The 23,206-nt window shown below is 33.7% G+C and overlaps 1 protein-coding gene across 28 annotated transcripts; it reads right to left on the bottom strand.

The window, feature by feature from the left end:
• Nucleotides 1–1,746: 1,746 nt before the first annotated feature.
• LOC110806611 (Pentatricopeptide repeat (PPR) superfamily protein) lies at nucleotides 1,747–21,583 on the bottom strand. 28 transcript variants are annotated; one of them, XM_088213591.1, is made up of 8 exons: nucleotides 18,558–21,583; nucleotides 18,122–18,214; nucleotides 10,169–10,365; nucleotides 4,314–9,121; nucleotides 3,266–3,480; nucleotides 2,946–3,008; nucleotides 2,752–2,834; nucleotides 1,747–2,285 (listed from the first exon to the last, which is right to left on the bottom strand). In XM_088213591.1, exon 1 carries the CDS (start codon nucleotides 21,391–21,393, stop codon nucleotides 18,832–18,834), a length of 2,562 nt encoding a protein of 853 aa, XP_088069717.1. In that variant the 5' UTR covers nucleotides 21,394–21,583; the 3' UTR covers nucleotides 1,747–2,285; nucleotides 2,752–2,834; nucleotides 2,946–3,008; nucleotides 3,266–3,480; nucleotides 4,314–9,121; nucleotides 10,169–10,365; nucleotides 18,122–18,214; nucleotides 18,558–18,831. The 28 variants fall into 28 exon arrangements, with proteins under 28 accessions (XP_088069717.1, XP_088069720.1, XP_088069721.1 ...); XM_088213594.1 differs by having other exon boundaries at nucleotides 2,752–2,806; XM_088213595.1 differs by having other exon boundaries at nucleotides 3,392–3,480.
• Between the last annotated feature and the right edge of the window lie 1,623 nt (nucleotides 21,584–23,206).

The raw sequence follows: 23,206 nt of genomic DNA, 5'->3' as shown, positions 1-23,206 counted from the left end.
TGGCAATTGATGGCATCTACTACTTGTTCTTACTATAGAATCAGCTCTAATGCTTGAGTCAAGGTGTTTAGGCTTGTGCGTCCTTACCGTTGATCGAAATTCATCATTCATACCACTTGTAAACTTGGAGATGAAATATTTTTCAAAAAGTCTAGGGTTCTCTATTAATATTAGGGACCTTATTTCTTCAAATTTTTCTTGATACTGGAGAATGGTATCTTCTTAGATCAATTTATTGAATTCCTTCCAAACTTTTTACATAATTTTACCTCAAATACTTCTCATTCAAACATATTTGAGTCATTTGCTAACACATGGAACCAAATCTCTGCTATGTCTCCAAGATACAATGAGGTCGTTTTCACTTTATTGTCTTTTGGGATATTGAAAACATGAAAATACTTGTCCCATCGTCTTATCCATGTTCTTGAATTTCTTTCCTCAAAAATAGGAATTTCAATTTTTTGGGACGTAATTACCAATTTGGTTACCCATCTGATTCGTACTACCAACCCCAACTTCCTTGGTTCGCAAATTTGACAATAATCCTTTATCAATATTTAAGTCAAGGCGGAAGAACTTACTCGAGTGGTTGTTTCACCAATCCACATACTATTTTGCACGATTTTAGTTAGCATTTCCAGTTGTTGGATCTAAAATTCGAACTTTTTTTATCCATCTCACGTATATTTTTCTTTAACATATATTTTCCGTCAGTCATAAAACTTACAAAAAAATTTTGTCAAAATCGAACTACTGTGATACTAAGTTGTTAGAATCCAATTTTAATATTTAATTTACCAAAATTAAAATTTGAAAAAACATAAAAAAAAATTAGAAATTTAAAAGATTGGGGCATAGTGAAATTAAGAAAATAACGTGGGCAGAATAGAAATTTTAGAAAAAAAAAGAATGACTTAAAGAGGAGAGAAGAGAGGATGTCACGGAGAGAGAGAAGAAGACAGTTTGAGAAAGAGATAATCTCGAGGAGAGAGAGAAAAGTCTTTAAAGAGAGAGAGAATGAAGATATGTGAAAGGGGTAATATTTTAAAGAGAGAGTGGTTTTAGAGAGAGAAAAAGCTATTACAGAGAGAGAGAAAAAGCTATTACAGAGAGAGAGAAATGAAAAAATAGAAAGATAACAAAGAAGAGAGATAGAGATTAGGATAGAGAAAAGATAATTTCATTTGAGATTCAATTCTAAAAAATTACATGATAATTTTAATTTACAATCTTTTATTTATACATATGAAATAGTACATTAAACATTGTTTCTAATAGTCAATCATTGCCATACACCAAAAGCTACCATTCCAAGGAGTCTTTTCGTCCTGTCAGTCGCATCACATGGAGGAAGAAAATGCACAGTCAACTTTGTTGAAGAAACAGTTCCAAAGAGTCGTGCACCCTGCTTCCAACTATATCTATTTATATATAATATATATATTTCTAAATTTTTTTTTTTGTCTGACATAAATTGATTAGTTATGTGTCAGAGATATAAATTATGACAGAATTCTATACATTGAATAATTAAGAGTAAGAATTGAATGGTACATGATAAAATAGTATGATAAAAAAAAAGAGGCATATTTGGAGTGAAAGAAAATGAGTTTGAAATACAATAGTTAGTAACCCTTTCACCAATCAAACAATACTAATACTATATCCAATATACTTTGAGCTTTTGTGTGTGTGTGTGTGTGTGTGTGTAGAGAGACAGAGAAGGGATAAAAGGAAATAATATGAGCACCAAAAATCGTACTGTTTTCCGGTAGTTGTCTACTTTATTGTTTGATTTGCACCATAAAGCTGGGTGCTAAAAATAAAAGAAGTAACACGAGTTTCCAGTAAAACTTTGGAAAAGAAATATGCATGTTACAAGAAGCCAGATTCTTCATTAATTAGGTTCAACCACAACTTCAGGGAAAGCCATGAAGCCTCCCAGCAACTTCGTCTTAGTTAGGCCCCAATATTCATCTCCCAAGGCACTTACGTTTCTTCCAGATTACATAGTTTTAAATAAGCCATGTTAGATTCCCACAATGATCGATTTGAAGTCATTCTTTATTTGTTCTAGCTACTAGTTTATATCTAAATATAAATATATGCACGCACACACATGTATGTATCCGTGATCTTGCCTGCAGAAGCCTGAATTAATAAATATCACAGCCACGGCGTTGTCTCCAAACCCACCAAACGGCTCTCTACAAGATCTGAAGCTCATTAGTATTGCTCGTCTGCACTTCAAACCTAGATTCTCCTGCCCTTCAACATCCCTCCTACCCAACAAGATATAGAATTTCAAGCCAAAATGAGCATAGTCTTTCCATGCTAATATATCAATTATAGTAGATGACCAAATGTAAATACTACTATTGCTTTACTACCTTTTGTTCTACCCAAAAAATTAAATAATAGAACCCCAAAGCTACCGCATAAAACCACAAGATAGAATAAAAAGTCAAATGAAAATTGTTCTACTCTGTTCTTTTAGGCCAAAATAATGTGGTGTCTAAAGAGAGGCAATACCTATTTATTGTCTTCAAATAAAATTATAAACATTATCGTTGCAGCTAAAACCTCTCACACTCACAGCAGCAAGAACGATATTCAATATCATACATAAATTATGTAATAGTAATTATTAAATTTTTTATTTCTGACAGTTACACATTTCACTTTTGCAAGAGTCTTAAAGTAGTGAGTGAAGATAAACCTGCCGTCAAAAATGAGAATAGCAGTCACCTGGCATTGACGTGTCAATTGATTGATCTCTGTGATCATGCTTGTGGCTCGTTTCCTGTCCCAAAACTCGGTCGCCTTAGAATCTGGTGATTTCCGGCTTCAATATTATATAAATATCTTTACAAACAAACTACATATATTAAACTTTCCCAATGCATCAAAACAACTGGAAGAATATTAGCAACTATCCTCACAGTGCTAACAGTTCGTTCCTCAGAAAGACATAAGCCTCTTGTCTCTGGCATCTAATAATGACCCTGGCCAATTAAGAAAATACAGTAGAAGACAATACAAAATGCTTAAGATTCAAGAATAGATGAATAATACTTGCAAAAAAAACCAATACGCAACAACCAGTGAACAGAGCACAAACATTATGGAATGAGAAGTGTCATCAGCAATCTTGTGTCCCAGTTATTTAATCAGAACTATCAACATAAATCATATATTTGCTCTCTTTCAGGAAAACCCAAAGCAGATAAAAGCTGATAGATTCATGCTTTTTTGTTCTTACATTCTTTTCTCCTTCTATAGCTTCGGTCAATGCTTGCCTCTCAACCAAGAGTAATGGAACTTGCTGCTATACTTTAATGTTTAGAACTGTTGTAAAATTCTTGCATATCAAGATACTGGGGCTTACTCGTTATTATCCATGATGTCAAATCCAAACATTCTAAGCAAAGGTTTCGTCCATCACTAAGGCCAACATATCTAAGCAAATCTCCATGACTGCACATTATGAAACAATGTACATGCCATAAGCTTTTCGCCACAAAAAGTTCACTCAGATTTCCCTTCGAAAGCATAGACGACGTTTCCTTTCATAATAAATAAGTGCTCCTAAAGATGGATATATTCACTCAAACTAATATCCACTCCTTCACAGCCACAACATTGTGGAGTACCATTATTTTCATGAGACGGGAAATGCTTCTGAATGCAAAATGGATGTTCCTTATATTCAATATGACCAGCAGGGATCATCAGAATCTATGAAAAGATTATATTCCAAGGACAACAACTAAGGATAAGTAATATATCTGACAACAGAAGACAGACAAAGTTACTGGTTTGCCTCCATATTAACATTTCCAAAGCCTAATCCAAAAAAAATGAAAAAAATTTTAGACAAAACCGCAACTTTTCTTTACGTGTTTACTGAGATCTCATCTCATGGATGAATGCCATAAATACCTTCAGTACTATACCTATGACATTAAAATTTCATGACCATCCAATATAAAGTAAACAATGATGATGGTAAATAAAATAACGTCTACTTCATAATATGTGCCCTAACCTAATTCAACATTTAAACCAATTTGCATGAAGCATGAATCCACATTTTTTCAGTACTTGACACTGAACCTACTAATCAGGAAAGGAAAATATTAAATATGCACTGACTATTTGGGACAAGAGATCCTCATCGACATTGTAGTTTCAAGGTACGAAGGAAACTAGACATCCTAACTTGCATCCAATATCTAAATTTAAAAAAGATGTAAACATTATGCAAAGCAAAAATCAATAACTGAGTTTTATTCCTGGAAGAAACTTACGAAGTGCCTGCAAATATCACATTTGGGACGGAACCGCTCCTTGTAGCAAAATTTGTTAAAACAGTAATTCCTGGACATGGAGAACCGGAGAAGAAATAACAAATATAACTCAGTTGGAAAAAAGAGACCCAAATATCTATCAACGTTATAGTTAGAAAAAAAAAATGGGAGTTTTATCAGGAGCAAACTGCAGCTCATCATCAGAAATTGGTAGATTGTAGGCATGACAACAGAAACATTATGGATGCCAGAATGCATTTAGGCAATCCAGAAATCATCCGGGCCGATCTCCATATTGCAACTAGCACAAACCCTGACATAAATGTAATGGCATTCTCTGATCATGCTTATATGATACTGAAGGAGGGAGACAATCATTACAGTTTTCTTTTTTTTTCTCAGAAAATGGATAAGAGGAAAAAGAAAAATGTTAACCTCCATCCACAATGTTATGATGTACAACGACAATGTCTAAGGGTCAAGTACTAATTTTTCTAGGAAACAGAAGCACAGTCAGTGCAAAGAAAGCAACTGTGTCAGGCTAAGTTCAACTTTAACAAAGGGCATGTGGCCGAATTTTTCACTTTTAGACACATTGATTAAGTCTTATATTCAGACATACAAATAATACTATTGGTTTTTCAAGGTCCCAATGCAGAATGATGACAAGTTAAAGCAAAATATTTTTTAGTAATAGTAAGAGTTCTTATAATTATTATGATTGTTTAACATTTTGATTTATTGTTATACTTTCCTAGATTTTACCATAAATTAGCACCTATATAAAGGTATCAGCTAGCTCATATGTTAAGCTATTTTGGATTTATTATTTTCTAATATAGTCTTTCAGAACTTTCTTCTGCCATTTCAGTCTCTTTCTTCTCTTGTTTGCTTCCCTTACACAGTATTTTTTCTCTGTTATTCTTGTTCTTCCTTAATCTTGGCCCCTTTCTCTATTCACTTTCTTGTTAGTCTGTCCTACATTACATCCACTGCAACCTACTTTTACCATCCTTTACCAGAATATTAGACTTAGACTATATTGCCAATTTAACAGAACGCAAACAAAGCAGCCCAACTGGAAAATTGTCCTAGGCTCCTAGCCTGGTACTCATTACAGCCAATAGCACATAAAATTATATGAATATATATATATAGAGAGAGAGAGAGAGAGAGTTTACTCTGATCAAATAAACTCTTCTACATAAATTATAAGAAAACTCTTCAACCAGGCCTTTCCATGACTCTGATTGTGTTATGGATACAAATATAGAAAGTACAGCAAGAATAGAAAATTGACGTTTAATTAAATACTAATTAATATTAAATTCTTAAATAATTAGAATTCTATTTAGTATTAAATTCTTAATTAGTTGAAATTCTAATTAGTATTAAATTCTCAAATAATATATATTTTCCATTAATACTTGATTCCTAAATAGTGTAAAATTTCCAAAATCTTAAGAAACAGGGGAAGAGGTCAGATTTATCCTGACGGGAGAAAAAGTAACAATACAGTTTATAATGCTACAGCAGCGGGTATAGTAAGCAAAATTTTGCGAAAAGAAAAGGGGGGATACGAAATAACCATAGTGGATGCATCAGATGGACATCAAGTGGTTGATATTATCCCCCCAGGACCAGAACTTCTTGTTTCCGAGGGCGAATCCATCAAACTCGATCAACCATTAACGAGTAATCCTAATGTGGGATATGAAATAACCATAGTGGATGCATCGGATGGACGTCAAGTGGTTGATATTATCCCCCCAGGACCAGAACTTCTTGTTTTCAAGGGCGAATCCATCAAATTCAATCAACCATTAACGAGTAATCCCAAATAATATATATTTTCCATTAATACTTGATTCTTAAATAATGTAGCATTTTCAAAATCTTAATAAAATATTTCTAATTAGATTTAGATTTCAAATTATCTTAACATTTCTAAATAAAAATTGTAACCTCTATATAAAATAGTATGTTTGATATTAATAAAAACAAATCAGAATATTATTTTAAACTACAAGATTGGAGCTCTCTTAAACGAGATCCAAAATAACAGCTCTCTTTGATGAGTTTTAATTTATTTTCACAAAATATATCGCTCTCGCAATAAGAACAAGGATGTTAACCTTTTACTAGAAAACGACTTTATTGTTAACCATCCAGTGACTCGATCTTTAATCCGGAAACATAACAATTTGGTATCATAACAAAGCACTATGGACGACCAAAGTTTACGAGAAGAGTTGCGAAATCTAGAATCTCGGATGACGGCTCCTGAAGCTGCAACAAAAAAGAGTTTGCGCCAAATCACACAGCAATTAGAACTTCTTCTCAACCGAACCACCCAAATCCAAGAAAAAGAGGAAATTGATAGTGTAAAAACTGACAATAGTGGTTCAAATCAAAATCAGAGAGGGGAAAAGCAGCACATTAAACCAGAGCGCGAAAAATCCAGCATCAGTTCCCATAACAATGGATCGATTCCTCATTATACAAAACTTGATTTTCCCACCTACAATGAATCGGGGGACCCATTAGTTTCGCTCCATCGTTGTGAACATTTTTTTATCAATCAAAAAACGGGTAACAACGACAAAATTGGATTGGCAGCCTTCCACTTGTTCGGCGATGCTCAACTTTGGTACTATAAACTGCAACAGAAGGAGATAGGGATATCATGGGGCCAGTTTGTTGAACTCTGCACAGTATTATTTGGTCCGTCCTTATAGAACAATTCATTAGGAGAGCTAATCAACCTAAAACAAACAGGCATAGTGGAGGACTATATACGGCAATTTCAGAGACTCTTAGCCCGTGCCCATAAAGTACGGCAAGACCAGCTAGTTGACCTATTTATTGCGGGTTTAGTCGATTCAATCATGCCGGAAGTCGAGATACAATCACCCATCACTCTTATGCATGCAATGAGTATGGCCAGAGTTTTTGAAAGGAAACAACAGTTGTGAAATATGACCGAACACAATTATAATGATCATTTTCAGTCTATTACCAAACCTAACAATTCAGTTCAGAAAATACCATAGGGCAGCAACTTTACAACACAATCTGATAACACTTTCTCTCCATTTATAAAGAAACTAACAAAGGCAGATATGATAGAAATGAGACTGAAGGGGTTGTATTATAACTGCTATGAGCCGTTTGTTTCAGGTCACTAATTCAAACTTGAACATGACACTGATCCTAAGCAATAAGAAAAGACCAACAAGGCGACTTATCCACAATTCAAACTTGAGAACAAGTTTGAAAACTAGGGGGGAGTAATGTTATGAATGTAAATATAGAAGGTGCAGCAAGAATAGGAAATTGCTGTTCAATTAAATATGAAATACTAATTAGTATTAAATTTCTAAATAGTTGAAATTTTAATTAGTATTAAATTCCTAAATAATATATATTTTCCATTAGTACTTAATTTCTAAATAATATAAGATTTCCAATATGTTAGTAAAGTATTTCTAATTAAATTTAGATTCCAAATTAAATTAACATTTCTAAATAAGAATTGCAACCTCTATATAAAGGGGTATGCTTGATATCAATAAAGATAAGTCAGAATATTATTTTAAAGTATAATATTTGAGCTCTCTTTAACGAGATTCAAGGTAACAGCTCTCTTTAATAAACTGTAATTTATTTTCACAAAATATGTTACTCTCGCAATAAGAACAAGAGTGTTAACCTTTTACTAGAAGACGACTTTATTGTTAACCACCCAGTGACTCGATTCTTAATGAGGAAAGATAACAATTTGATATCAGAGCAAGGCACTATGGGCAACCAAAGTTTACGAGAAGAGTTGCAGAATCTAGAATCTCAGATGACGACTTCTGAAACTGCACAAAAGAGAGTTTGCACCAAATCAAACAACAATTAGAACTTCTTCTCAGCCGAATCGCCCAAGTCCAAGAAAAATAGGAAATTGATAGTGTAAAAACTAACAACGATGGTTCAAATCAAAATTAGAGAGGGGAAAAGCGGCAGACTAAAACAGGGCGCGAAAAATCCAGCATCAGTTCCCATAACAACGAATGAATTCTTTCACATACAAAACTTAATTTTCCTACCTACAATGAATCAGACAACCCGTTGGCTTGGCTCCATCGTCGCGAACAATTTTTTATTAATCAAAGAACGCTTAACAACGACAAGCTTGGATTGGCAACCTTCCATTTGTTAGGCGATGCTCAACTTTGGTACTACAAACTGTAATAGGAGGAGACAAGGATGTTATGGGGCCAGTTTGTTGAACTCTGCACATTGCGGTTTGGTCCCCCCCCTACAGAACAATTCATTAGGAGAGCTAATCAACCTAAAACAAACAAGCACAGTGGAGGACTATATACAGCAGTTTCAGAGACTCTTGGCCCGTGCCCATAAAGTACGACAAGACCAGCTAGTTAACCTGTTTACTACGGGTTTAGTAGATTCAATCAAGCTAAAACTCGAGATGCAATCACCCACCACTCTTATGCACGCAATGAGCATGGTCAGAGCTTTTGAAAAGAAACAACAGTTGTGGAATATGACCGAACACAATTATAATGATCATTTTCAGTCCGTTACCAAGCCTAACAATTTAATTCAGAAAACACCACAGAACAGCAACTTTACGACACAATCTGGTAACACTTTCTCTCCATTTATAAAAAAACTAACAAGGACAGAGATGACAGAAAGGAGACCGAAGGAGTTGTGTTATAACTGCGATGAGCCGTTTGTTCCGAGTTACCAATGTAAACAACTGTTTTGGCTCGATATTGAACATGACACTGATCCTGAGCAACAAAAAAAGACCAATAAGGCAGTCATATCCACAATTCAAGCTTGAAAACTAGGGAAGAGTAATGTTATGGATGCAAATATAAAAGGTCCAGCAAGAATAAAAAATTGACATTTAATTAAATATGAAATTATAATTAATATTAAATTTATAAATAGTTTGAATTCTAATTAGTATTAAATTTCTAAATAATTGATATTTTCCATTAGTACTTTATTCTTAAATAGTGTAAGATTTTCAATATCTTAATAAAGTATTTCTAATTAGATTGAGATTTCAAATTAGATTAACATTTCTAAATAAGAATTGTAACCTCTATATAAAGGGGTATATTTAATATCAATAAAGAAAAGTCAGAATATTATTTTAAATTATAAAATTGGAGGTCTTTTTAACGAGATCCAAAGTAGCAGATCTTTTTAATGAACTGTAATTTATTTTCACAAAATAGGTCGCTCTCGCAATGAGAACAAGAGTGGTAAACCTTTAATAAAAGACAACTTTATTGTTAACCGCCCAATGACTCGATCCTTAATCAGGAAACATAACATATTGCTCTGTAGACAGTTACATTATGACACATCTCAAAGCGAGTAATTAATATCATGTCATTCGCCTTCATCTGTCTTTCAATGTTAGCTGGCAGAAAGCTTTTGATCGAGTGATTTGGGAAGGAACCTCGTTATTATAATGAGCCACAATAAAGACTTCAACAAGGCAGTGATTTGATGCATTTATTTAAAAAAATCATATGAAATGATCCAATAAAAGATAACAAATTCCAGACAGTATTTGATCAAGATATTATATCACTTTTTACACATTGTTAAAAGCTAATTTCAAGTAATTAGCAGGTAAGTCAAAAACTAATGAAAACACAAAATAGAGGCAGCAGGGTACATTCAAGTAATAGACCCAGTGCAAAAAGTAAAATTAGAAAGAAAGAAAAATAAAAGAAAAAAAAAACCCACTCCTCAGTGAAAACACCGGAATCAACCAATGACAGACAAAATATACACAGTTAACCACATAACTCATTTACCTTAAATCATTTGGAAATGGACCGGTATTGCTCACTAAATATTTCCATTTCCATGTCCACATTACGGCACATTTCTGTTCCCATGTCCATATGGAGCAAGTTTCCATTTCCAATTCCATATTGAGGAGGTTCAGAGTTCCAGCTTTCTTGTAAGGCTCTGGCAAACTGCTCATCTTCTTCCAACTGAGATTTATTACCTATCAAGTAATTTGAGAAACTTTATAATTCAAATAATAGTATACTATATCATGAGGATAAAAATGCAGAAAAAAAGAATTCAAAATTTAACTATATGGTTGTATTGGCAAATAACACAAACTCTAAGAAAAAGAACAATTGACTCATCAAAAAGCCAACAAAAGTTCTTTTATGAGACGACTCAAAGATGGATACAAAATGAAATAGTCCTTTCGCAGCAAGTACAGACTACAATTCTCATGCAGAAAGTACAAACTACAATTCCATGCAGAATGATTTACAACATGCAACAACCACCATCATGCAGCCAACACTAGCAAATCAGTAGAATAGTACTACATACAATCGACTAAACAGTGACTTGCCTGGCAGAAATACTGCAGAATAAAGAAAAAGAGAAAGGAGATATAAAAGCCACCGGGAGATGGTTAAACAGAGCTGAGAGTGTGCCTTATATAGGCACCAGTATGGGGTAAAAATAGCCCAACAAAATGAGCTAACAGCACAAGAGACAGCATACATCATTGGAATTATGAAAAAGAAGATAAAAGAAAGTGAAAAAATTGAGCCACAGACAAGTTACCCAAAGTCTAGTCCTATCTCAATAAGTCAATGCAAGTCCTTTTGTGTAAGGCATGGTCTTCCATCATCTCCCTTACTAGAATGAGTAAGAAAAGCACCTTGTCTTGCATGTCCCATGGTGGAAACAAATGCTTTTACCTATAATTCCCTATAAAGAGATCTAAAATCAAAACTAAATTGCATGAACATCAATTTCTAAATTTAAACAACAATATTTAAAAACACAAAAGCCTTGCATTTCCACCACAAACCAGTTCAGTGACTTAGTTATCTATAAACCCTACAAATTTTGTGCATCAAACCTCTTTACATCTGACTTAGAACCCTTAAGATTTTATTGAAAACCATAGATTACCGCCATTTGATTGAATAGTCACAGAAATTAGTGATATCTTAAGTAGCACAGAGAGTAGGACTTGGATATACCTCATAGACACAACTGCTTTTGTCAATATATCTGATTCTAGAGACAGAAAATATTGATATAGGACACACCTTGGCATTTGTGCCCGGCCATTATTTAAGCAATCGCTTGAAAACCCAAATGCAAACTCCATTATGCATTTTTTAATTAGATGGACACAAATCAAACAAAAATGAAACATTACCTTTGCTATATAATTTGACAATAAAATCTACTCCATTAACAATATAAGTATGAAGTTGTTTTATGTCCTCATTGGTAAGAGATGATATTCACCATTCTTCCACTAGCACAAATGAAAAAATAAAAAGTGATTCTACTAATTTATTAAGGAACACAAGTAGAATTTAATTCGTTTTCTTAGTTGCCAAGGAGAACAAATCCTATGAAAATTAATGATCTTTACTTACCTGAAATAGCAATTTCTAATGGGAGAACTCTCTATACATAATAATATGATTATCTTTCTAAATATGTAAACGTAATTAGAAAAATAATAATTAGGGTAATTTATGTTGATTACCATATATGAATCCGTCTTCTAAATATGTAAGCGTAATTAGGAAGAAAATAATTAGGGCAATTTATGTTGATTACTATATATGAATCCGTCTACATGTATATATATCTCTACTTTTCATTTTAATAAGAACATAAGAATTATTCAATATTTTTCTTCTCTAACCCGTTACATGGTATCAAAGCTAAGGTTAGGATTAGGGTTTTAGGGGTCAAATCACATCAGACCCAAAGAAGGATTGAACAACCCATTCCCAGTGCTGGAGGAAGACAACCACCGATCTCTGGCCAGTTCAGAGTGCGGCCAGCACAATTGCGCACGCGGGAGAAGCTGAGGAAGCGGTTCGCGCGGCGGTTTAAGGCTACATGCTACGGGATTGTCTGAGGAGAGCATTTTTGTGCATTCTGGGTTCCTGTTCGAGGATAGAAGAAACAGAGGAGTTAGGTCGACCGTTTCTATGCACGAAACCAGAAGGCCGAAGAGGGAAAAGGCGCGGCGGAGCAAATCGCACGACAACAAGCAATTTTCCGCTCTCTAGCGCGATTTGGGGCATTTCTGCGAGCACCATTCTGAATTAGGGCTGGCATTAAAGTTCTGTGGTGATTTACGGGTGAAGGGAGACTGTTTGGTGGTTTCAAGCGACGGTGCATGTAACTCCGACGGCAGCACGTGGCTCTCTGGTTGCAGCGCGTGCGGCAGTGTAGATCCTCCGGTGGTTGACAGTGAGGTCCTGGTAAGATTGTTGATATCCGTGTGTGAAGAGGTATTCTGTTTTCTCAAATTTTCTGATATATTTGCAATGTTTTCTGGGTATCTCTAACTGTTATGACTTGGGTATTCGAAGTAGTATTTTTTTATAATTTCTGAATTGAAATGGATGATAATATTGTCTGCTATTATTGCCGTGAACAACGATATATAAAACGATATTGTAAAAAATTACAGAATCACAATCGGAGGACACAAACAGCTAATATTGTTGATGCTACTGCTAGTTCATCTTCTGATAAAACTATTATAATTTCAGTTGATAAGTATACTAAATTCACTCAGTATTAAGAATTTTTAAATAAATTTTCTGCTCTTACTGAATAAAAAAAAAATGTCTTATATCCTGCTCAAACAGATAAGTGATTGATCCTGGTGCTACAGATCACATGACAGATAATCCTGATATTTTTTCTAGTTTTCGACCACACAAAACACCTTTTCCTATAACTATTGTTGATGGGTCAACATATAATATTGTGGGTTTGGGGACCACAAAATCAACGTCATCTATTACTCTGTCATCTGTATTAAATCTACCTAAACTTGCCTTCAATCTGATTTCTGTGAATAAGCTTACTAAATATTTGAATTGTTGCATTATATTTTTTTCCTGATCACTGTGTTATTCAAGATTTTATGACGAAACAAATTATTGGTAAAAGAAATATGTCAGATGGTCTTTACATTCTTGATACTTGAGTATCTCGATCAGTTGTCAGCTCTAGTATTATCTCTCCATTTGAAGCATATTGTCAATTGGAACATCTATCTCTATCTGTATTAAAGAAGTTATATTCTCAATTTCATGATATATTCTCACTGAATTGTGAGTCATGTCGATTCGCAAAACATCACCGTAGTCCATCAGATCCAAGGGTTAATAAACGAACATAATTTACTTTTGAGTTAATTCATTATCATGTGTTTGGGACAACTGCCCTGTTCCGTCCAAAACTGCGTTCAAATATTTCGTTACCTTGGTTGATGATTTTTCTCGTATGATTTGAATATATTTTATGAGAAATTGTTGAGAAGTATTTTCTCACTTTTGTGCTTCTGTGTTGAAATCAAGACACAATTCAGTATTTCTGTGCATGTATTGAGGAGTGATAATGTCAATAAATATATGTCAGATTCATTTCAGAACTATATAACTCAACACAAAATCCTTCACCAATTTTCGTGTGTTGATACACCATCTCAAAATGGAGTCACTCAGAGGAAAAACAAACATTTACTTGAGACAGCTCTAGCCTTCTTATTCCAAACACAAGTCCCTAAGCAATTTTGGACTGATGTCGTTTCTACAGCTTGTTTCTTAATTAATCGTATGTCATCAATAGTGCTTGATGGGAATCCTTACAGCCTCTTTTTTCCAAACAAGTCTTTGTTTCCGGTACAATCTAAAATATTTAGTAACATCTGTTATGTTCGAGATATATTACTTAAAAGGTGCCTCGGGACTCGGCATAGTATTCAAAAATCAAGTGCATACTCAAATTGAATGTTTTACAGATGTTGATTGGATTAGATCTAAGATTGATAGGAGGTCTATCACGGGCTATTGTGCTTTTATTGGTGGGAATCTCATATCATGAAAAAGTAAAAAACAAACAGTTGTATCTCGCTCAAGTACAGAGTCCAACTATAGAGCTATGACCTAGATCATATGCGAAATCTTATGGATATATCATTTGTTAGATGAAGTGGGTTTGAAGTCCACATCTCCTGCAAAACTCTGATGTGATAATTAGGTTGAGCTTCATATTGTCTCAAATCCTGTGTATCATGAGAGAACCAAACATATTGAAGTTGATTGTCACTTCATCCAGGAGAAGATTCAAGAAAACTTTATATCTACTAGTTATGTGAAAACAAGAGAACAACTTGATGATATATTCACAAAGTCTCTTAATAGAACACGGATTGAGTATCTTCGGAACAACCTGAGCATGATTAATATCTATGATACAGTTTGAGGGGGAGTGTTAGAATATTATAAAATAGTCTCTATATATAATAATATGATTATTTTTATAAATATGTAAGCGTAATTAAAAAGAAAATAATTAGGGTAATTTATGTTGCTTATCATATATGAATCCGTTTCTATGTATATATATCCCTATTTTTCATTTCAATAAGAACAGAAGAATTATTCAGTATTTTTCTTCCCTAACCCATTACATTTATTAATACCAAGAGACTAGCCATGTTAAAAGTCTTGGACATGGCTCTGATATGTGAGAATGATAAAGAAGAAGAAGAAGATGATGATAGAGGAGATGAAGAAGAATATCAAAGAGAAAATAGAAGTAGATTTTATTGATTTTGATTTTCGATGATTACAAAACAACGAAAATGGATCTTTTATAGGCTTAAAAGCAATAATATCTATGTTCTACTTTAAGGGGGAGTGTTAGAATATTATAAAATATTCTCTATACATAATAATATGATTATCTTTCTAAATATGTAAGCGTAATTAAAAAGAAAATAATTAGAGTAATTTATGTTACTTACCATATATGAATCCGTCTACATGTATATATATCTCTACTTTTAATTTCAATAAGAACATAAGAATTATTCAGTATTTTTCTTCCCTAACCTGTTACATTTACTAATACCAAAAGACTAGCCATGTCAAAAGCCTTGGACATGGCTCTGATCTGTGAGAATGATAAAGAAGAAGAAGAAGATGATGATAGAAAAACGAAGAAGAATATCAAAGAGAAAATAGAAGTAGATTTTATTGATTTTGATTTTCGATGATTACAAAACAACGAAAATGGGTCTTTTACAAGCTTAAAAGCAATAATATTTATGCTCCAATTTGAGGGAGAGTGTTAGAATATTATAAAATATTCTCTATACATAATAATATGATTATCTTTCTAAATATGTAAGCTTAATTAAAAAGAAAATAATTAGAGTAATTTGTGTTACTTACCATATATGAATCCGTTTACATGTATATGTATCTCTACTTTTTATTTCAATAAGAACACAAGAATTATTCAGTATTTTTCTTCCCTAACCCGTTACATTTACTAATACCAAAAGACTAGCCATGTCAGAAGCCTTGGACATGGCTCTGATCTGTGAGAATTATAAAGAAGAAGAAGATGATGATGATAGAGAAAACGAAGAAGAAGATGATGATGATAGAGAAAACGAAGAAGAAGATGATGATGATAGAGAAAACGAAGAAGAATATCAAAGAGAAAATAGAAGTAGATTTTATTGATTTTGATTTTCGATGATTACAAAACAACGAAAATGAGTCCTTTATAGGCTTAAAAGCAATAAGAAAAAGTCTTCAATGGTTGGAATCATGCTGCCGAAATCGCGCGATGAGCGTGACGTCAACTGCGAGATGAGATGATGATACCAGGGCGTTGGCTGTGGGATGAACTGATGAGCTCGTTAGGATTTGTCAACCCTAACCCTAATTGGCTCTATCATTTTATTAATTACCCTTTGGTGAATTTCTTATTTTACTCTTCCTTTTATTACACCCTAAATGGGTTCCCGACAATACCCTCCTCTAAAGTATCAACGTTGTCTACAAGGTTGAATTGTACAAATTTTTTCCTTGAGAGTCTCTTCCGTATTAATTTCCTCCATGGCCATTACTGTTTTATTTGCACAACGATGTCCTAGGAAATACCTATCTCCACATCTGTAACAGGCTATTGATCTTCTAGATTCTGCTTCCTTCTCTATGTTCCTTGGAGGTCTATCATTATTTCGATCGTTTTCTGATAATAGAGCATCATTGTTGGGAAAATAAGAATTCGGAGACAACTTTATTACTGTTTGTTCCTGCAGTAAGACATATTTGAATGTTTGATTAAGTGTTTGTGCCTTGAGGAGTCTTATCATGCGTTGTAGCTGTGGTCTGAGACCACTGGTAAAGATAGATATGAAAAATATTTCTGAAAATGTTGGGTTCTCTGCATCCATAAGAGAATGTAAATATTCAAATTATTCTACATACTCAAGAACAGTACATGTTTGGTGTACTTTGGCGAACTCCTCTATGAAGTCTTCCCATGAGAGTACTCTGAATCGCCGATAGAGTTCTTTCACAAAATATTCCCAATTCAAGGTATTAACTTTGGCTAGCCACCCGCAGTACCATATATTGGCGACTTCTCCTAAATATAGCAATACAATCTCCACCTTCTGCTCGTCAAGAGTGTTGTGAATCATAAAATATTTTTCAAATCTTCGAACCCACCCGCAAGGATTTGCACCTTCAAAAAGAGGAATTTTCACTTCAGAAAATGCGAAATTATGGACAAAACCAGATCGGTTCATCGCCACGGGGGGTCCAGTGTAGTCCGGATGCTCTGTTGGGGCGATTCAGTTCAAACTGGGTCGGGTTGGTTCTAGGTCAGTTCGAATTGGACCGGGTCGGATCAAACCGATTCGGTTCAAATTGGTTTGAACCGGTTCGGCCTGATCTATTTCTTCTGCCAGTTCTATCTGGTTTTTCTCAGTCGAACCGGGTATAAGAGGAAACCCTAACCCAGATTTACTTACATCTGTAGGCACGCCATTAGGGAGAGGCAGAGGCCTTCGTTCACATGCGTTTCAACCACCAGGGACGTCCAACTATCTTCGGCCCTGTCGGTGAAGCCACTACAAGCAAATCCATGATTGATGTGAGCTGCCGATGAGTTTCATGGCGAAATTCATTCATTTCGTCCCTGAACGTGGAGTGTTTGAGATCAACTTCCTTCGCAGTGATTGTTTCAGGGTTCTCTGGTTCCGCGATCGCAGCCTTCCTTTTGGACTGAGTCTGTGAGGCAACATCAGCATAAGATTCGGATGGTTCAGGCTCTAATACCTTGTCAAAAGTCTTGGACATGGATCTAATCTGTGAGAATGATAATGAAGAAGAAGAAGAAGAAGATAGAGGAGACGAAGAAGAATATCGAAGAGAGAATAGAAATAGATTTCATTGATTCTAATTTTCGATGATCACAGAACAACGAAAATGAGACTTTCATAGGCTTAAAAGCAATAATGAAAACGTCTTCAGTGGCTGAAATCATGCTTGCCGAAATCGCGCAATGAGCTTGACATCGGCCGTGGGATGAGATGATGATACCAGGGCGTTGGCTATGGGATAAACTGATGAGTTACTTAGGGTTTGTCAACACTAACCCTAATTGGCTACATCCTTTTACCAATTTGCCCTTAGGTGAACTTCTTATTTTACCCTTCCTTTTATTACACCCTAAATGGACTCCTGACAAACCACCATATCATAAAGGCAAGATTGCTAAAGCATTTCCTCTCAAAAATTCACAACCTGTTTCTTAAAATAGAACTAGGATATCGAGAAAACATAGAGCAGAAGAACACTGCGGCAAACATATGATGCAACACCTACTAGCATATAGCCAAGAGCATTCATTTAACATTTGACAGCCATGAAACTCACCAGTTACATTTATGCCCTTTTGATTTTCTTTTAAAAGGGATAATGTAATGGCACGAGCTGTAGACCTTCACTCTCCTTCTCCAACTTGATATCCTACATGAAGAACCACACCAGGGTATGTCAAAGAAAGAATAATATATCCAATTTAGCCAGATTAAAAATTCACAACAAATTCCATGCTCTGTGGTCTATAATCAGTAAACAAAGCTGTATCCTAAATATAAAAGAGAAATCATTTTGGAGAATATACCTGTCCTTCAACTGTTTTGCACCACACTTAACCAGAATCTAGTTACAATCAGTTTTTGTGAAGAGAAATGGCTTAAAGAAAATCGCATATAATTCAAATATAGCAAGAGATAAGCTGAAAAATGATGCAATAATGCAGAAATTTCAATGAAAGAGAATATTTTACTTGCGAGATGGAATATCTTACCCCTGAAGGCTGAAGATGCATAATAATGAGAATCCTCCCCATAATTCCCATGGTAATTTTCTTCTGCAAGTCTATAGTACCCCCTAGTGGCTTAATACTTCATATCCACTCTATTTCTTGATAAGCTAAGACCAAAAGCTATGCAATCAATATGTATCATATAGTGAAGGTCAGATCTCCCCAATGAGTGAAAGTTTAACGTAATTTCCGGTGAGAATTAGGTCCTGCATCTTGATAAATTTTCCTGTATCTCCCTGCTCGAAACGAAGATTGATCAACGCAAAATGATAGCAGAAGGAGAAATCCTTTCACCTATCATTTTGTCTCTCAAATTAAGGGCTCCGGTACTGTCACCAAGTTTATGATACCCATTAATCAAGATTTTATACGTGACAGCATTAGGAGATACACCTTTCTGGGGAAGCTTATCAAAAAGCTTCTGAGCTCGATCCAGGTATCCCCATTTACACAAACCATTTATAAGAGCATTGTATGTAGCAATATTTGGAATGATACCCCTTTTCAGCATCTCATTCTGTAGTTTAAAAGCTTCATGCACATCACCAGCAGCCAAACAACCATGAATCAGGGTACAATATGTAAAATCATCTGGTATGAACCCTCTAAGCAACAAAACTGAGAAAACCTTTTTTGCATCATCAACCTTGCCAGCCTTGCATAACCCTGCCAGAGCTATATTGTTGACAATATTGCTAGGAATAGAAAAGCTCTTGGCACTCCCATCAAGCGAATCTGCAATTTTTTTAATGTCCAAACATCTAATATCAGCTTTCAGAAATTTTCCAAAATATTCGTCCTCCAGAAGAGGAATAAAATCCACGATCTTCGAGAATAGAATATTTGCTTCATCAATCCTACCAAGCCTATATAGGCTACTAATAATTTTGCTTAAAATTATTATGTTGGGGGCAAAACCCTCCTCAAGCATATCAAAATAAGCTGCAAAAGCTTTGTCCATCCTTCCTTCATTGCACCAACCAGCAATAAGGGCTCCATAAGTAACAACATTAGGGGCCAATCCCTTGCTATTCATCTCACAAAGAAGATCCATCAATTTACTCAACTTTCTGGACTTAAAAATTACGGTGATAAGAGAATTATACATTTCAATTGAAGGAGCAATTGCTTCACCTTCCATCACATCTTTAATTTTAAAAGCTTCTTCCATGTTTCCAACTCTGCAATACCCATTACACAGTACTCTATATGTTTGCCCATCTGGTAAACACCCCAAGTATTTCATCTTGCCAAGTATATCCTCTGCCTCAGCCATTTTTCCAATTTTACATAACCCATTAATCATTGTATTGAAGGTAACTCTATTTATGCCAAGACCTCTAGATAAAATGTTCTTCCACAGCCTTAGAGCCCCATGAACATCTCCCATTTTGAAGAAAACATCAAGCAGAGTACAACAACCAACCTCATCAGGGGTAACACCCCTTGTTAACATCAGTTGCCAAAGGTGTAAAGCATCATTGAAGGAACCAGAACAACATAAGCCTTTGAGAAGAGTATTATATGTCACAACAGTTGGTTTAATTCCTTTCTGAAGCATGTCATCACAAAGCTTGAAAGCCTCACCCATGTGACCTTTTCTACAGTATCCATCAACAAGAGTATTGTAACTAAATGAGTCTGGTTTGAGATTCCAGTTTTCCATTTGTACTATCACCTTCTTTGCTTTATAAATTTGACCAAGTTTACAGTAACCATTAATCAAGGAGTTGCAAATGAACAGATTCATCTTCAGACCTATCTTTAACATTTCATCCTGAAGCCTAACAGCATCATCCATTTTACCAACTTGACAATATCCATGGAATAAAACACCATAAGCATATTCATCCACAACAAGAAGCCCCTCTTTCCTTGTGGTCCGAAGTACCTTCTCTGCTTCCTCCACCATATGTTGTTTACAGTACCCCTTCATCAAAGAAGTATACGTAATCAAATTACAGGGAATACATCTTTCATACATCAACGTTAACACTCCTCTCGCACCTTCTAGATCTCCCAAGTTAACATACCCTTCAATCAAACTATTGTAAGCAACCACGTTCAATTCAAAACCTGAATTGTCCATTTCTTTCACAAACTCCACTGCTCTATCAACTCTCCCATCTTTACAATAGGCATTCACCATAATCGTGCATGTAAAAACATCAGGAACGATCCCAAGCGTAATCATCTGATCATAAACAAGCACAGCAGTGTAGCTTTGGTCATTTTTAACCAGGCTACTTAACAAACTATTGCAAGAGCGCAAGCTAGGCAGCTGACCGTACTTGCCCATATTGTCAAACACATGTAGTGCATTCTTAATCATGCCTTTTTCAGAATATAGTTTCAATATCATATCAAAAACAGTAGGGGAAAAGGAAAATTCCTTATAAACCCTAACAAGCTCATCCCAAACAACAAACGCAGAATAAGTGTTCTCACATAAACCAACCAATTCGTTTAAATACTCTCTAGTCTCATCATACATTCTAGCCCGGGACAAAATGTGAAGAATCTTACAAAAAGACTTGCTGTTCGGTCTAAAGTTTTGTTGCTTTGATGCCAATCTAAAAAATACCAAGCATGCGTCGGGGTTTAGTCTGAGATTGTAGAGAACAGAATTGAGGAGGTCATCGGAGAAGTGGAAAGCGAGATTGGTGAGCACGTCGTATCTCCTAAGGATGAGGAGGCGGGAGATTCGGTCGACTGACTGTGGTGGGCTGAGCTTAGAAGAATGGCGAAGGTTCCTCTGAAAGGCTCGGAACAAGTGGAAGAATTTACGAGTGTGGGGAATGGGGAGTAAAGAAACCATCTTTCGGCGAACCTAGCCTCCTCTGTCCCAAGATTTGAATTGTTGTTCGTAAAATATTGCAAACACGGTGGAATCAGCATAACTGGTGAGCACTAGATTGCATTATGGAAAACAGTAGAAAGAATAGATACTGGCACAGATGGACTTGCCATCAAACAGGAAACAAGAAGACTGGAGTTAAACAGCTCATTGTTAAGTAGCTGAGAGATTTTACCCTTGGTTAGCATAAATGTTAAAATTTTAATGCATAATAATTTAAGAACGTGAAAAAAATATATTTATTTTAATTTTTAATAATAATAAGTAATATTTAATTATTAAATTTTGAAATAAATTTTTAAACTAATAAATTCGTAATATTTGATAAATATTCTATTTATTTTTTATTATATCTTATCTAATTTAATTAATTTTATATATTTTTTTAATAATTAAAAATTTATTAAATTAATATAATAATATAAATAATTATTATTTATTTTATTAAATATAAAATTTTAATTTAATTATGTATAATAATTATTTATTTAAATACAAATATAATTATATTAATAAAAAAAATTTCTTTATATATTTTTTTTATATCATTTACTATTACATATAATATGTACGGATAAATTAATAATTTAGCTAAAAATACAATCATATGTCATTCAAATAAAAATATATTATTAACATATATTAATATACCATTATCAAAACGTAAAAAAATTTTGTCACTTCAATTCTGCGTTATTATCATTTAATTACTATCATTATTATACATTAATTAACCATCACTAAAATTTATCAAAACAAGAGTTAGATGTAGCTAGGCAAAGATGAAGTTCATGGTTAGATTTATTTTATTTTTGGGCTTTAGTTCTAAACTGCAAGGCGGCTCAGGCCTAGTTTGATGGATATTTCCTAAGACAATTTTCTAGATTCTGAGGATCTCAAAATCAGGACTCATTTCAGTTTGATTTCCATGCCTGCAAGGAGGCAAAAGATCAACAATGCTGAATCTAAAATATGTTTTAGAACTTGTAAATAATGATGATTCAATAATGATGATATGATTTTTTCATTTTTTTTTATTTATTTGAATTTCTAAACACAGTATGATTTTTTACTGATTGATGTATGGTTCTCAAAATTATGATTTTTTTCATTTTTTTAAACCATCGGTTTATTATTTTTAGTATGGTTTGATAATTTTTTTTCTTTATACTCTTAATATTTTTTATTATTTATAAAATTACCCTTCATTTTAAATCATTCTATCTTACATTTTTCACTCTTCTTTTTTTTTTCATCTTCATCTTCTATCGAACACTGATTCAAGAAGAGTCACACGCCTCTTCTTCTTCTTATTTTATTGTATATATTAATTATATATTTTTTACATATAAATATGTGTTTATATATTCAATTAAATTTATATACTTATATTTTTAATTATATATACATGTATATAATATATTTAATTATATTAATTTTATTACATATATATATATACATATTTATATATTTAATTATATATAAATACATGTAAATAATATTTTAATTATAAATATACATGTATGTAATATTTTAATTATATATATTAATATAATATGTTTAATTTTATATATATCTTTAATTATATATATTATATATGTATACATTTAATTATATATATTTTTATATCTCTATCTTTAACACTATATATTTTTTAAATTTTTATCTTTTTATTTTTTATTTATTATTATATACAATAAAAAATGAATAAAATAGACAATTTGCTCAAATACACAACCATATCATACTGTCAATCCAAACAAAAACAGTTGCC

This window comes from Carica papaya, chromosome 2 (genome assembly GCF_054855325.1).
Source record: "Carica papaya isolate Zhongbai chromosome 2, ASM5485532v1, whole genome shotgun sequence".
Classification (NCBI taxonomy): domain Eukaryota; kingdom Viridiplantae; phylum Streptophyta; class Magnoliopsida; order Brassicales; family Caricaceae; genus Carica; species Carica papaya.
The sequence above is the reverse complement of the archived record's forward strand: the minus strand, read 5'-3'. Positions and strand labels throughout refer to the sequence as shown.